The sequence below is a fragment of the Didymella exigua genome (assembly GCF_010094145.1).
Source record: "Didymella exigua CBS 183.55 unplaced genomic scaffold M421scaffold_5, whole genome shotgun sequence".
Classification (NCBI taxonomy): Eukaryota; Fungi; Ascomycota; class Dothideomycetes; order Pleosporales; family Didymellaceae; genus Didymella; species Didymella exigua.
Genome location: NW_022984779.1, coordinates 145181 through 161015, shown reverse-complemented (window position 1 = coordinate 161015; position 15835 = coordinate 145181). Strand labels below are relative to the sequence as shown.

Here is a 15835-nt window from a genome sequence, read left to right as displayed (position 1 = left end):
TTTGTGAGCATAGATAGCGGAGCATAGGTAATACATTGGACGCTATTCGTCAATCCTCACTTACTCTCTCCCGCGATCTTCCGCCTCTGAACGCCTCTGGGAACACGTAGGACCGAGCAAGCGACGATGTTGAGCCACCCCCTTCTGTCGCTCACGTTCGCCTCAGCCAACAAAAGAGCGTCTTCCAATTCAGTATTTGTATTCAGCTACTCCACACTAAGGGGAGAGTATTGGCAATCACCGCCATGATATGCTACGCTCGCTATGCCATCTTAATACAAACCTGACACGAAAAGCAGAGCTAAAAGTAAGATCACCGCAACAAGGAAACCAGCCAGAGATGTGAGATAGTATGGTACAAAAGCCGTACAAAAACGCTCCGATAATCCCCATCTCCAATCCCGATTCTGTCCATATTTACCCACCCCGAGGATCATAAACAATAGTCTGAACGGTGATGGCATTCGCTGCGCGTTTTGTTGCGCTTTTCCGTGTGCGCCGTGCTGCGACTAACACGATGAGTCGCACTCGTATAGCGTGCATTCGTGCCGGGGTTCGAGTACCTCCAGTAAGTGATCGAGAATCTCGACACCGTCGTCTTCAGCGTGCATGTCTTCGTCCTCACTCTGGTCTTCATCTTCATCGAGTCGCCGTCGGGCAGTCGGGGTTCGGTCGCCCTCTGATTGGGAAGCGTCGTTCTCAGATTCGAAACCGCTGTCATCGCCCGAGAAGCTGACCATCTCTTGTGCGCCGGCGTTGGCGTCAGAGTCGGAGGACGAGACGCTGATCTCATCGCCGTCCGTGACGCCATGCCAGCTTTGCTCGCCATCGTCATCGTCATCGGCGTCCTCTCCGTTCTCGTTGTCATCGCCGCTATCGTCGTCAGGTTCTGTGTCCCCTCCCTGGTTGTAGCCACCAAAGGCAGGGCCGCCGAGGAACGGTCCTGAAGCTGGCGTGGCGTATGCGAATGCTGCAGCGTTGCTTGCCCGAGTTGCAGAGCGTTGACTTGGACGACTGTTGACATCTGAGCTTGACCTCGGTAACGCGGGATGGGTGATGTGAGGGGAAGACGGCTCCCGTGAGCGTCGTGGAGTGGGGTTCCAGATTGTCACTGGCCCCATCTCAGGTGCAGCTGCCAATTCATGCGGTGATGATGAATCTATGACTCGTCTACGCTTCTGCCGAGCCATAGAAATGCTCGGAGCGCGTGAGTGCATTGGCTGTGATGATGCGTGCTTCGTCGGGGACGAGTTGAAACGCCGTTTCGCTGAGCCAGGTATCTCGAGAACCGAGGTGGAAGCTGTACGGCTCAAAGATCTTGGCCGTTGCTGAAATAAGCTGATGGGCGATGGAGGCTGTTGCTGCCTGTGCTTCAGGATCGAGCAGGGCGTGATAGAACGGCGCCACTGGCCGTCCGCTGGCCGCATGGATAGCTCAACCGATTGATGACTGCTAAATGACGAGTTGACGCTAACGGGAGGAGCATCGTATGTAGCAATGTACTGCCAACATGTTTCCTTAGCATCTGCCTCCGGAACCGGCTGACACTGCTCGTCGTTGCCCTCCATCTGCTCGTCTTGACCTGGCTTGAAACGAGGCAGTTGTCGCAGTTCAGGCCAAGTCCACGAGCTGCCCATCTCATCGCTGCGTTGCACGTATGCCTCTCGCTGTGTGACATACAGCCTCCTCTTACCACCTGAGACACGCATCACCACGCCAGCGGCAAGGAACTGCGCAGACCAATGTGCAGAGCTCGACATCTCACTCGGAGCAAGGAAGCGGAGCTTAGACTCTTTCATGACTTTGCGAAGTGGGATGAACGAGGCTCGTAGAGCAGGATGGGCAGCAACCATCTGGTCTTCATCGCGATCTGTAAATTGTAGCCACTCCATAACATCGCTGAAGGCATGGGACAATGTAGCCTGGATGTCACGAGCATTGGCGCTGTGCAGTGTGACGTTGCGAATGAAGCCACGACTGAGGAGGCGTTTGTACACCAAATTATTGGCACCGCAGGCCTTGGGGTATAGCCAGTCGTCGGTTGATCCAGACGCCCAATCGCTGATGGCTTGACTGCTCCATCCGCTCTCGGTATCACTGAAGATGCCCTTGGCGCCAGGATTGGGACTCGAACCAGTGTCGCGCAAGTTCTGAAGGCTCTGGGCTGGCTTCACGTTCCTAGCTTGAGTCCATTCCTCAGAGTCTTGAGTGGTGGTCTTTGACGATTCGTGCATTGGTTGATCGGGTGAAAACCATATGCCCCGCAGTTCACGGCCCCATGGCAACAGCACGACTTCGACCTCCCAAGGATTGAGTGTGGTTGGTACAGCCGCGGACTCTAACATCTCCAGGCGGCCCTTGATGTCACTAAGCTCGGCCTCTTTGTCCTTGCGTTCCATGGCTGCGAGAATCAAAGCTGAGGACGTAGTCGACTGCAGAGACTGATTGGAGCTGAACGATCCTGTGACGTTGTCAATACGACGTCGACTGTACGAGACGCTGCTATTGTCGTCAGCAAGAGCTTGATGCATCTTCTCATGCTCCTCCAGGCGATTTTCAACAGTGACGAGTCTGTCATCGTACATCTCGAGGGTTGGATGGAGGTCCTCGGGCTGCACGTAGTTGAAGGATCCATTCTCAAGCACTTCCAGACGGTATGTCAAGTCCCATATAGTCTTGGCCACGTTCGGTATAGTGCTCAGCAAATTGTGCAGCGGTGCCAGGTACGACACCAGCTTCTGGAGATCTTGAGGTGATGCTGACTTTAAGACATTCTGCAGCTGCTCTTCCTGTTGTAAAAGGGGCGAGTTTGGCTGTTGACCAGGCACAGGAGTGACATCGTCGAGCCTCTTTGGAGAGCTGCCTGGTCCTGGCTTGTTCGAAGCCAGTCGAGACAGCGTATCAATTAGCTTCTTCCCTTGCTGCACCGCACTGTCAGCAGCACCAAGGTCAGGCGTGCCTCGTATGCTGGGCGTTGCGACCTCGGTTGTGCTGTGTATGAAGTCGTGTGGATCGAGCGTGTTTGGGATCGTGTCACCGGCGACGTCAGCTTGCAGATTACGGTTGAAGTCTTTGATCTGCTCAAAGGGGCCGCGCAGGTCGCTGAGGAGCCGGATCGAGTCGACCGGTACCGAGTTCTCCCGGGTCGAGGCGCGCTCTGGCTCGGTCAAGGCTCGCTGATGCGGTGGTGGGACGCTGTCGTCGGCGATGGTGGGTGAGGCAGACTGCAGACGGTCAATATTTGGCATACTCTCCATATTCAACATGGACAGCCCGAGCCCTGCTACAATTCCGCGGGGCTGGATCGCAGCATGCCTAGCTTCGTCGCCAGCCGCTGGGCGTCGGTCATTGGAGAGCATGCACATCGAAGGGAGTCCAGGCAGGCCGGACGAGCTGACCTGCGTTGGAGCGTCCCGCCTCTGCAACACGCGACCGGGCCCGTTGGCCTCAGAAGCGGCTGTCCGCTGGTGTCGCTGGCTGCTGCCATAGAGCGACGTTTGTATCCGCTCGTCGTGGGCACTCAGAGCTTCGTCTACATTCACTTGCTGTCCCAAGTGCTTGGTGCCCATGTGCATAGCAGGTGTCGCCTGCTCCGACGCGCGCGGCGCTCTTAGATGGTAGCATGCATGATGCCCACAGACGCACCAGGGCACGCGCTCGCTCGCTGGCCGGTGGAGGGTGCTACCATCGTGCAGCTCAGCACTGCTCTTGTCCCAGAACTGGTCACATCCGCAGGAGCCAACCGAGGCATCGCGGTAATTGCAGGGCCCGCTGGGGAGCGCGCGTCGAGGAGGGGGTTCCCGTTCATGTGCTGGGCGATAAGAGGTGCGTTGCGTGGAAACCGTGTCCGGCTCTGCGAACCCTGCCATGGATGCCAGCAATTGGGCATCCCGCGGAGGGAGCGCGCGGGTTCAGTGTTTAGTACTGGGGCATTGTTTGCGCGGGACCTATGGGAAGAGCTGCCATGGCGTTAGCAGCGCGTTGGACTTTTCTGGCAGGGCCGAGCGCGTACCGAGAAAGTTGCGAGCAGAAGACGAAGGAAGCAGGTTCCTTCGAGGGGACAGGCGGGTTTTATGCTTTAAAGAGTCAATGCCTGACGATCGAGCCTTATCGCGGGAACGGGGGCGTGGTATGGAGTGGGTCGCGAGATTTGGGTGGGGAAGAGACGCTGCATTTGCCCAGAGAGGGTGTGACACTGTGACTCTGCGCTCGCATGCCGCAGCAACGGCCGCCCCTCGAGCCCTCGACGAACTCCACCGACAGCGGAAACGCGCCGACCCCTGCTGTACCGAACTATCGTCGCCATTTTGATAGGCTGCGACACGCTGGATCAGTGGATACTGGGGAGGCGGCTGCGCTAGCTAAGTTCAGCCGTGCCCTTGGGCTTACCACGTCAGTCTCCAACACAGCATCACGGCGATAGTCACGCATTTGCCTGCTTTCTGCGCCATGTCTTAAGCTGTGCGTGCGCTGTTCGGGTGCAGATGCTTGCACCGAGACAGTCGCCATGTTTATCCGTCGAGGCAGCAGCCCAGCCGCTGCAGCAATGCATTGTGCGACAAGTAGCTTTCTTCCTGCTCTGCGCGAGGCCGCTCATTGGGCACTATCTGAAGAACCATGCCGCTACTGCAGGCGAGGCCGGGATCGTTGCATAGGGCGAGGCCGGGATCGTTGCATAGGGCGACGCCTCGACCAAAGATATCGGCCTGTGGTTTGGCGAGTGCATGCCAGGCAGCGAGCGTAGTAGTACGTACGTGGCCTGCTGTCGCAGTTCTTCTACAAGGTGGTGTGCAGACGTCAGCCTTGCGTGCGGGTAGAGCGTGCGTGCTGAGCATGGATGAAGAAGGTGCAAGACGTGACGGCCAAGATCATTGCGTGGCATGCCCGAAGCTGTTTTGGAGTATTAGCATTTATGTGGGGACTGCAGCCGTGTAACATTCGCGGAGCAGCACACGGCGGAAAAAGCAGTGAGGAAACGTCAGAGATGGGCAACGGGACATTGCTGAACCGGATCTGACGGCTTGAGTGAGTATTCTGGACTATATGCTCCTTCGCCTTTGTCCTATAACTATGCTGTTTTCTTCAGATGATCGATCCAGCCCACGCTCACAACACGTGTGTGCTTGTCGTTATTCCCAGACGGTGACACCAGTCTTGATATCCATGTCCAATCTGAGCATTGCCGTGTCTTCACTTCCACATGTCAAGGTCATAGTCTTCCACAGTGCTGTAGCCCTGGCCGTCAACTCCTGCTCGCATCGTAGGCGGTCTGTGGAAGCTTCAAAGGTAAGAAAGGCGAGCAGGAAAGAGGTACTGTGTCCAAGATGGCTCATATCTATGCCATGCTCGCTATATGCTGGACTAGGAACGCAGACAAACGCACCTTTTCCTCTACTTCACCGCTAGCTTCATGTCTGTTGCACGAATCTCGGGCTGTTGCATGCCCTATGCAAGTCTCAGACTATTCTCTTTTGGCTTGAACCATTCCCTCAATAGATCCTCCAGGATACCGTTTGCACCCTTTTTCGCCTCTTCACTGGTCTTTCCTTGGCACTCAATGTACAGCTTGATCTTCGGCTCGGTTCCGCTGCCTCTAACCGTAAAGACTGCGCCATCATCCAGCTCGCAAGTGATCATCTGTGCAGTCGGATCCACAGGTAGATCAGGCATGTGGTCACTGCTCTTTGAGTCATAGCCTAGCGTAAGATCCCTCCAGCGCACGATCCTGCGGGATCCGATGGTGGTGGGGTGAGGACTGCCCAGTGCACGGACAGCCGTGAACACTGCTGTTGTAACGAGCGGTGATGGAGAGACGAGGTACGTGTTTGCATCCTCAAAGTAGCCTAGATACTCATAGAGCTCTTGCAATTTAGCGTATGGTGTCAAGCCCTTTTCAGACCACTGCGATGCTGCAGTCAGGAAGACAGCGGCGGCACTAATCGAGTCCTTGTCGTGTACTGTCTGCGGTATCATGTATCCAAGAGCCTCCTCGAAAGCGTATGCGACGGTGTAGCCTTGCGTCTCGAGGTCTCGCGCGACATTTCCGAGCCATTTGAACCCAGTCAGGGTCTCGGAGAAATGGAAGCCTTCCTTCTTGGCCAAGGCGGCAAGTGACCTCGAGCTGACTGTACTTGCCAACATAGCAAGCTTGTCTCTAGGTTTTGATGATGGGTACCGCTCGAAGATGTAGGCGCCTAGCAGCAGCCCAAGCTGGTTACCGGTGAAGATGTGCCACTTGTCACCGATCTTCTCGGCCGCAGCAAGTCGATCAGCATCCGGATCGCTGGCAAGGATGAGTTTCGCCGAAGCTGAATCAGCTGTCTGGATAGCCAGGTCTAGTGCTCCCTTCTCTTCTGGGTTTGGGAACTTGACTGTTGGGAAGTCTGGATCCGGCTGAGCTTGAGCTTCTACGACAGTCATCTGCGAGGCTACTCCCAAAGTCTCGGTGCAGCGCTTCATGGCTGGTAGTCCGACACCATGCATGGGTGTGTAGACAAACTTGAGATCCGGGCTGAGTTTAATGGCATGCTCCGGCTGAGACGCGCACAGAACGGCCTTGTGATAATTATCCCTTACCAGATCCAGAGATCCCTCGACCATAAGATTGTCCTCATCTACGATGGACGTGTCCCAAGTGACAGGCTTGAGGTTCTCTAGGATTGCTTGGGCGATTCCAGTGTCGTGCGGTGGGATGATCTGGCATCCGTTCGACCAGTATACCTTGTATCCATTGTCCTTGGCGGGGTTGTGGCTTGCCGTGACCATCACTCCAGCAGCCGCACCCAGCTCTCGTACTCCAAAAGGAACCAGCGGTGTGTGCGATGGTGTCTCGTACCACCAAACCTTGATGCCCTTCGCCACGAACGCAGCAGCTGTGAGCTTGGCAAACTTCTCTGAGTTGTGTCTTGCATCACGACCGATGACTACGCCCCGCTTTTGAACATCGTTCTCGGTTTTCAAGAGATATGCTGCCAGTCCTTGCGAGGCCTGGATGACTGTGAGGGAGTTCATGCAGGCAAATCCAGCTTGCATGGGGCCTCGCAGACCAGCAGTTCCAAACGCAATCCGGCTTCGTAGTCGTAGTTCGAGTTCGATTGCGTCGCCATGGTGGAGTAGTTGGTAGATCTCGTCTCTCGTGGTCTTATCCTGGTCGAGCTCCAACCATTCCTTAGCTAGCTCTTTGATGTCCTTCGCCATGACTGTGACTTTGTAGGGTCGATGTTCGGGGTGTCTAGGTCAAGAAAGAGAAGGGGACGAAGAGGTGGAGCGTTCATTAGCGCTTCTCGGCTGTTACCAAACGGTTGCCAGTTCTTGCAAACCTGGTGATGGCGGAGATGGCCGGGTTCAGAACAGGAGGGACACTTTGTCTCCGCACCTGCCTTGTTCCGCTGTGTCGCCACAACGTCCAGCTCAGCTTTTCACAGGCCAATCACGGTCGTTGTTCCATGTGTGATGCAATGGCAGCTACTTGATCAATAGCAATGCACTCACATGTTCTTGTCTAGGACACGAGCGCTGACTGGTTGAGAAAGCGGCCGTTTCCACCACGTGGGGCACTTTGCCACCAAACGCTGGACCCCTGCTAGATCTGCAACTCCCAACAGCCGCCAGTGATGATCCGCTTCGATCACCCTATCCTCTCCTTTCCTTGTTTGCTCTCGGAACTCTCGGGTGGGAAAATTGTTGTTCTTTGCGCACTCGCTTGAAGCATGTTCTGAGCTTTTCGCTCGCATCCGCCTTGCTGCCATATCTCGACACGCGCAATTAGACTTTGTGTAGCTCTATACCGCAACTATGGACGCGCCAGCACAGAGGAAGACCAGGGTCTTCAATCGTAGAGAGATTGAAGGTCAGATCGCCAATGGCAAGGCCATTGTCATTGTTGATAGTAAAGTCCTGAATGTGGGAGCTTGGATGCCATATCACCCTGGTGGTGACAAGGCTATGCGACACATGATCGGCCGCGATGCTACGGACGAGGTTACCAGGTATGCTGCAGAAGGCTCCCCAATGATCAGAGCTCATATGGCATACATAGGTTTCACTCTTTTCAATCTCTCGAGCTCATGAATCGCTACCAAGTCGGCCGCATCGAAGGACGCTGGACCAACTTCCTACCGCCGATCCAGGGAGGAAGGTTCAGGACACAGGAAGAGCTAGAGAAGCTCTCGGAGCAGGAATATTTGGAGTCGTGCTCGTCTTCAGACCATGAGGGAGCTAGCTCTACCTCCTCTGCAGACCAGAGTCCTATCTTCGAGCCAGCAGACAAATCGTCCTTTGTGCGCCAGCGACACACGACCAATATCACCCGCGCTTCCTCTTTATCTTCCGTATCTTCGATTGGCCTCGATGACGCGGCAGCATCGCCGAAGATGTCTGTGTTGGACAGGCGTACGCAGCAAGAGTTGGATTTCGACAAGGCGAAATATCCCTCAACAGATCCGGAGACACAAGACAAGATCACTCAGAAGTATCGGGCTCTGCAGAAGGAAATCCAGGCGCGGGGACTGTACGACTGCAGCTACGCCTCGTACGGCATAGAATGTCTGCGATATGGAGCCTTGATCGCGCTGTTCTTCTACGCCTTGTGTTCAGGCTGGTTTATTGCGAGTGCTATCCCACTCGCTTGCGTCTGGCACCAGCTCACATTTACGGTCCATGATGCTGGTCACATGGGCATCACTCACGATTTCACGACCGACACGACCATCGCCATGTTCATCGCATCCTATATGGGAGGCCTCAGTGCGTGCTGGTGGAAGTTCAACCACAATGTCCACCACCTTGTCACAAATGACCCAGAGCACGACCCTGATATCCAATACATTCCCATTTTTGCCATCACTCACCGATTCTTGGAGAGCCTTACGTCAACATACTATGAGAGGGTCATGGAGTACGATGCGGCGGCGAAGATCTTGGTGCGCATCCAGCATTATACGTACTACCCGATCATGTTGTTCGCTCGTTTCAACCTGTACAGGCTATCGTTGGAGTATCTTCTGGGAGGCAAGGGCCCAAAGAAGGGGCTGGCGCGGTGGCACCGCTACTTCGAGATGGTCGGCATGACGGTGTTTTGGACATGGTACGGCTACGGTGTCGTCTACAAGACCATGCCAGACAACTTCAGCCGCTTCTGGTTCGTCCTGATCAGCCACGCTCTCACATCGCCCTTGCACGTGCAAATCACACTGTCGCATTTCGCAATGAGTACAACGGATCTCGGCATTCACGAGTCCTTTGCTCAAAGAATGTTGCGCACAACTATGGATGTCGACTGCCCGCAGTGGCTTGACTTCTTCCACGGTGGCCTTCAGTTTCAGGCCATCCACCACTTGTACCCGAGGATTCCAAGACACAACCTCAGGGAGACGCAGAAGCTGGTGCAGGACTTTTGCAACGAGGTGGACATTCCTTATGCGCTGTATGGATTCGTGGATGGAAACAAGCAAGTTATTGGCAAGCTGGCGGACGTAGCAAGGCAGGCGGCCATTTTCGCGGAGTGTCAGAGGATCATGGCGGCAGAGGGAGACTATGGGCTGCATTAGGCCAGCTGAATCAGACGTGACCAGAAGAATACGGCACATGTGTACCCATTATTGTTTACACCGTCCTGCGGTGATGTTTGTCGACGACTCAGGTAGTCCGGTCAACAGAAGTCTGGCCCCTGATCTGCTTTTGATGCAGCGCCGCGCATGCGTGTGACACGTGTTGGGCTCTCAGCCATGGAGGCCCTGGTGGCGCCGAAGGATCCAGCGTTGGTTCTGCACGGACGGGAGCATGCCACGCCGGTACAAAGGCAGCCCTATCAAATGCGGCAGCCCTCAGGCAGAGCAAGTTTGGCATTGCAGTGTTGCAGGCAGAGCGGTGCGTCCAAGGGAGTCGCACAGCCCGTTCGGACGGCACGAGGCAGTCATCCACAATACGTCAGCTGACAGGACACAAAGCTGCTATTTACGGCGTGTGAGAAGATGCAGCAGATGCTTTCTCGATGCTGTTTTCGTTGCGCCAGCGCATCTCGTCTCGGTTCTGGTACCGGTAAGCGGCTTCGGCCGATTGCCCAGTAGTGGTAGCCATTCGACCTGGCGCGCCCTTACACATCATCACCCCAACCCATCCACATCCCTCGTTGCCAAATGCACCTGTCCTCGTCGCGCCACGGACCTTCTGCTGCGATAGCAATCTTCGCCGTCCAACGGGCGACCGCCGCGTGCTGGCGAGGGTCATTTCAGCGCTGACCGCCATTGCTCGGTTACTCGTCGCGGACTGCAGTGCTATCCAGGCATTCGTTCGGCCACCCAGTGCACCCAGCGCAGCATGACAGCGCTGCTCCGAGCGTTCCTGCCAACTAAAGTCCACGAACCGCAGCAAACATGACCTCGCCTGCTGTTACTGTTGCTGCTGCTGCTGCTGCTACCGCTGAGGACGATTTCCGGAGCATCACTGGCGCTGTCGAGAGTGCTGAGCCGCCAACGTCATCTTCGTCAACTACGCCGACGCCCACGACGGCCGCCTCGACGCGCGAGAATTCGATGTCCAGCCAGGCCTCGGTTGTGCACGTCATGCACGTCACGCATGCTCCGCAGGGCACGCCCGCAACGCAGATTCCCTCAATGCGCCGCCAGTCTCTCGCGAGGGACCGCTCGCTGAATGCGTCCGCTTCGCCGTCGCCTGCGAGCTCAGCGCTCAATTCGCGTGATGCCTCGCCTGCACGCAGTGCCCAGCGCCCCACGGCCGCGCCGCCAGGACCCAGTGCCCGCTCACAGTCGCAGTCGGCGCTGCTGTCCCGCAAGAGCAGCACCGACGTCAGCCCCAGCCGCGCGCCCAGCGCCACGTCGCCCGGCCTCTCCGCTGCCAGCATCCAGCGCGCCCTCTCGTCGGCGAGCATCCCCCAGCTACCGCCCACTGCCGCCAGCGACTCGGTCAAGGCACCGCGGCCCCTGAAGTCGCCCTCCGCCGTGCTCTCCGGCGACAGCACGCCCCATTGGCCCCTCTCGCCGCGCATCAAGTCCCCGCCGCCGCCAGACGCCCGCGCCCACTCGCGCTCACGTCGCAACTCCCTTCGCACCCAGGCCCGGAAGCCTGAGGCGCCATCGACGCCCTCTATCGTAGTCCAGCACTCGTCGCCCTCGCCCGCCTCGACACCGCGTGTGCCCGTCAGCGAGGAGGTGCTGACGCCCGGCGAGGAGGACCTGCCCACCATCATGAGCGTGAAGGGGCCTTCCCGCGGGGCCAGCGGTGTCGCGCCCAAGCTGGAGACTGTGCAGGAGTCTAGTCTGCCTGCAACACCGGGTTTCGACGGCATTGAGCCGCACAGGTAAATCCTCCCCGCAGCGCCCCACTCTTTGTCATGGCGACGCACGTTACAGCTGCGCACGGAGCGAAAAACCGCACCAGCCAACCATGCTAACGACTGTCGCAGCTTCACTTCCACAGCAACAACGTCAACACCACACAAGCAGCCCGAGGAAGCACGAAATGACGTCAGCTCGACAAAGGTTAGCGAAGACCTTAGCAGCCGCAACAACAACATGCACGCCAACACCGGAAGCGGCAGCGACAGCGGCACAAAGACTGGCAGGAAGGGCAAGATGCAGGAGCCGCGCTCGTCGTCAACCCACCGAGTGAGCAGCAATGTCTCCACCAAGCCCTCGTTGACGTCGCTGTCGTCCCGGGCCCGCGACCCACCCCTGCGCAACATGACAGTTGAGACGGAAACTGTCCCGTCGATAGCGCAGGCTACTATCAGCAACCAGGATCGCTCCGCCTCCGGACGTGTCGATGGCACCCTGCGATTAAAGCCGAGCAACGAGACGATACGGCCAAAGAAAGAGAGGAAGCCCCCGAAGCGAAAAGCGCCGTCGATCCACTCAGGCACCGGTAGGTCCTCGCAACTTTCATATCACTATCAAATTCCTAGCAGGCCCGACATGGCCCCCCGTTCGAGCACTGCGTCTTCGTTTGGGAGTCAGGTGTCACTGCGCTCCTACGACGACCGGCGATCAACGGCAACCATGTCACCACCCGCGAGCCCAGAGATGGCCGTGTCTGCTTATGCTCCGTCGTTCAGCTATTTCTATTCCAGTACTAACTCAAGTTCTCGAAAAGCCTCGTCGAAAGCCGACGTATTCGAACAGAAGGTCGCCAGCGCGGTTGACGAAGCCAATTCCTCAGACTCAGATGCCACCTTCATCTACGAGTCAAACCCTCCTGAACAGCAACCCCACCGCAGCCGGGGTGGTCACCACTCGAGAACGCCGAGCATGACATCAATTGCCAGTCTTGCAGACCCACGATTGGCGATTCGCAACGAACACAAGAACCCTGGGAAGAAGAGCAGTATGAAGTTCACGAACCCATACACCAACCCAAACTTGGACCTCGATGGCTTGGACCGCGGTGAAGGAACGATACGCCTAGGATCCGGCCGCGCTGGCACAGGCAGCCACCATCACCACATCGGTAGACATGGCCAAGGCCGCGGCGCGCTTGGTCACATCCTACTAAACGACGATGCTGCCTCAATGTCGCAGTCTTCGCGTGGCCGCGGCCCGTCTTCACGACATCCATCGCAGCCAAACAGTCCTCGCTTCCACAACTTCTCCATACAAAACGGCACAATTGCTAGCAACAGCAAGTATGGGGAACTATCTACATACGACATCGATGCGGGCATTGTGGCTGACGACGAGCGCACGCCGCTGATCCCATCGGTCCGAAGCCCTCGTGTCCGGACACCGCGCCGCAGGGACAGTGTCACACTCAGCAACCTGCAACGACAGCTGGATCATCGCAGACAGCGCAATGAAGGCGGATGGTGTCGTCGATTCGCAGGATGCCTTGTTCTCTCCATCCTGCTACTTGTTGTTGTGTTCAGCTCCGTGGGGCTAGTCTTCGCAACAACAAAGCCTCTGGACGCTGTACAGATCAGCGAGATCCGAAACGTAGTAGCTAGCCAGGAGGAGTTGATTTTGGATCTGATCGTCCATGCCGTAAATCCAAACATCATTGGGGTTACTATCACGGACATGGATGTCAGCATATTTGCAAAGAGCAAGCACGTAGGCTCTGACAAGTGGTGGCGGGAGCACGGCAACGGAGTGCCGCACGACAACGAGGAGGACTGGCCGACCATCGATTTCCCAGAAGTCGTAGCAGCAGCCTCGAAAACGCCTGATGGAGTCGACGAGGGTACAGATCCCATTGAGGATCCAACCGTCGGCGAACCTCGTACTATGTTGCTCGGCCGCATCTTTCACTTCGATTCACCTCTCACTTTCGAGGGTTCTTACTGGCATCGACGCAACGTCTCCTCGATTGGCGAGATCCGTCTGACACACCCGGGCAACAAGACGGAAGCTGGTGGTACAGAGCGATGGGAAGAGGTCTCGCAGTATCCATTCGAACTTCTCGTGCGGGGCTACTTCAAGTACCAGCTCCCACTCAGCACACGAGAATTGAAAGTCTTAGTTGGGCACGACTATCACTACGATCCAGACGCCGAGAAGAAGAAAATGATCCAGGCCATCGCGAGAACGATCGAGTCAACGAACGCAGAGCAGCCTGCAAACGCTGTATCGCCAAACACACCAGGGAGATACGACCGTAGAGCCAATCTGACCGTTCTACATCGGTAGAGGTCGCCCGTCCACTCTGTACAACATCAGTACCCGAACTCCTGAGGGGCTGCGTCCATTCGCGGTTCCAGATATCACGGCCGAAAGAAATCAGATACCCTCATACATACGATTTCACGACCCATAGACTTACACTATCCGGTCCAGCGTTCATGCCCCATCCGCAGACCTGACCGCATGATCGTCCTCACTTACGGCCTCACAGCCCAACGATTTCTTTGTGCTCTGTTTCTTGCTTTGCATTGTTAGCAGGCCGACCTTGGCGCAAGGTCGGCGACATGTATACTTTTTGGGTGTATCCGCAGCCAGCGAAGGTATTTTGTAATTGTTGGACACTTCACATTGCCGCACCATTCGGAGAGAGCGGGTCGGTCTGACCCCTTAGTTCTGATCTTCCCCTTCATGTGAGCGTTATTTAGCTGCATTACATGTTTGTACTCGGTCTCATGCCGACACTGAGCGATTGCATCGTAGGAAAAGGAATCCACATCTTATCGCGGTCTGGAGTGGCCTGCGCATTACTACTTTCACCTGCACGTCCTTCTTCGAAATTATTATTTTAGGTTCGAACCAGCATCTTGCAATGGTCAACTTCCCTGCTCGGCGGGAACAGGCACCAAGTACAGCGAGCCACACTTCTCAAGCCGGGCTGCTGGGTGGGCAGGACTGACGTAATCACAGCAAATCTTGGATGCACGAGCGGACTTAATTAAGACGCAATATAAGAGTTCACGCACCTGGCATGCGGGGTGCACACGGTACATCCTATTCCGGAAAGAGATGGACATGAACTAATTACCCCGGCTGGGCGCCTTCGGTGCATCTCCCTCCATACAAGGCTCTCCGGCAGACTCAGCAAGTCCCTTCTGCTCTACGGTTGCAATCATTCTGATATATTGGCTCACCAACTTATGAGATCTGGCCGTCGACAAAAACTTGTGGCGATAGACACAATGCACCTTTCGCGCTTGCTATCATTGGCAGTATGGGCCACAGCGACTTTAGGTGCGCGGGCATGTGCGACTGCTGATGACTGCAGTCTGAACGGTCTCTGTGTTCCCGGCAAGAACTCAAACACTACCTCAGTCTGCCGGTGTGATCCGGGCTGGTTCGGCTCTGACTGTGGGCGTCTTGATCTCGCGCCGGCTACCAGATACAGTGGCTTCAACAACACCAACTACACCGCACCAGACCACTACAACAACCGTGGTAACTCATCCTGGGGCGGTCAAGTTGTCCAAGACCAGCATGATCGCAAGCTCTTTCATCTTCTGTACGATCAATTTGCGCACGGCTGTGGATTGAGTGGATGGCGACCAATGAGCTTCATTGCAAGAGCTGAAAGTACGAGTGGACCACAAGGACCTTATTTGTGGAAGCAGAATGTGACTAGTAGCTTCAGACACAACGCGTACGTGTATTGGAGTCCGGTGGACGAGAGGTATTTGCTCTGGAGCATTGGCGTGGATGTGCCAGATCCGAAGCAGTGTGGCGGCATCAACAAGTACGTCAACCCTTGTCGAATCATATCTATGTACTCACATCTTCTAGAGCACAGTGGCCAAATAACATCTCTGTCTCTTCAGCACCCACAATCCGCGGCCCATGGTCTCCGTTCAAGATCCTCATCAATGGAACGAACCCTGCTCCTGCACCACTTTGGTCTCCTGGTAACCGAACGAGCGAGACGGTCCTCGTCGCCGAAGACCTCAAGATCTTCACTGCCCCATCTTACAACGGACCGTACACTCAAGTCTTCACTGCTCCCTGGAATACCTCAGACTACTCCCCAACGTGGGCAGAAGATCCTTTTGTATGGCACGACAAGCGTGGGAACTGGCATGCCCTTGCACATTGGATGATCGACATCACAGAGCGAAATCAGAAGTACCCTCGTGTTGGTGCGCATATGTTTGCGCGCAACTTGACTGGGCCGTGGACATTCAAGTTACAGGAAGCATTCAATTCGACCGTGAACTTTACGGACGGCAGTATTGAGACATTCAATCGGAGGGAAAGACCAAAGCTGTTCTTCAGTGATGATGGTGAGGTTACACCGTTGTACATGGTTAATGGTGTGCAGCGGCTCGGTACGACAACAGAGAGCTATACGTTGGTCCAGCCTGTCGGAACGGCTTGGAAAGATTACGAGAAGAGACTGGGGTTCTGAGGAGAATGCGATCGCATGAACTACTGAG

The 15835-nt window shown here is 56.0% G+C and overlaps 6 protein-coding genes across 6 annotated transcripts; 4 read left to right on the top strand and 2 right to left on the bottom strand.

Moving 5' to 3' along the window:
• Positions 1 to 16: 16 nt before the first annotated feature.
• On the bottom strand, positions 17 to 4137 carry M421DRAFT_417308 (uncharacterized protein). Its single transcript, XM_033591407.1, has 2 exons — positions 4013 to 4137; positions 17 to 3959 (listed from the first exon to the last, which is right to left on the bottom strand). The coding sequence occupies exon 2, from the start codon at positions 3867 to 3869 to the stop codon at positions 510 to 512; it is 3360 nt and encodes a 1119-aa protein (XP_033451790.1). The 5' UTR covers positions 3870 to 3959; positions 4013 to 4137; the 3' UTR covers positions 17 to 509.
• Positions 4138 to 4971: 834 nt separating this feature from the next.
• M421DRAFT_417307 (uncharacterized protein) lies at positions 4972 to 7471 on the bottom strand. Its single transcript, XM_033591406.1, has one exon. The coding sequence runs from the start codon at positions 7195 to 7197 to the stop codon at positions 5446 to 5448; it is 1752 nt and encodes a 583-aa protein (XP_033451789.1). The 5' UTR covers positions 7198 to 7471; the 3' UTR covers positions 4972 to 5445.
• A 323-nt stretch (positions 7472 to 7794) lies between these two features.
• On the top strand, positions 7795 to 9548 carry M421DRAFT_89838 (fatty acid desaturase; the record flags this gene model as incomplete). Its single annotated transcript, XM_033597802.1, has 2 exons — positions 7795 to 7988; positions 8039 to 9548. The coding sequence occupies 2 exons, from the start codon at positions 7795 to 7797 to the stop codon at positions 9546 to 9548; spliced, it is 1704 nt and encodes a 567-aa protein (XP_033451788.1).
• Positions 9549 to 9683: 135 nt separating this feature from the next.
• M421DRAFT_314344 (uncharacterized protein) lies at positions 9684 to 10276 on the top strand. Its single transcript, XM_033589242.1, has one exon. It carries the CDS (start codon positions 9781 to 9783, stop codon positions 10177 to 10179), a length of 399 nt encoding a protein of 132 aa, XP_033451787.1. The 5' UTR covers positions 9684 to 9780; the 3' UTR covers positions 10180 to 10276.
• Positions 10277 to 10613: 337 nt separating this feature from the next.
• On the top strand, positions 10614 to 13637 carry M421DRAFT_98670 (uncharacterized protein; the record flags this gene model as incomplete). The annotated part of the gene is made up of 2 exons (XM_033598642.1): positions 10614 to 11317; positions 11423 to 13637. The coding sequence occupies 2 exons, from the start codon at positions 10614 to 10616 to the stop codon at positions 13635 to 13637; spliced, it is 2919 nt and encodes a 972-aa protein (XP_033451786.1).
• Positions 13638 to 14590: 953 nt separating this feature from the next.
• M421DRAFT_98669 (uncharacterized protein) lies at positions 14591 to 15807 on the top strand (the record flags this gene model as incomplete). The annotated part of the gene is made up of 2 exons (XM_033598641.1): positions 14591 to 15141; positions 15189 to 15807. The coding sequence occupies 2 exons, from the start codon at positions 14591 to 14593 to the stop codon at positions 15805 to 15807; spliced, it is 1170 nt and encodes a 389-aa protein (XP_033451785.1).
• Positions 15808 to 15835: the final 28 nt, after the last annotated feature.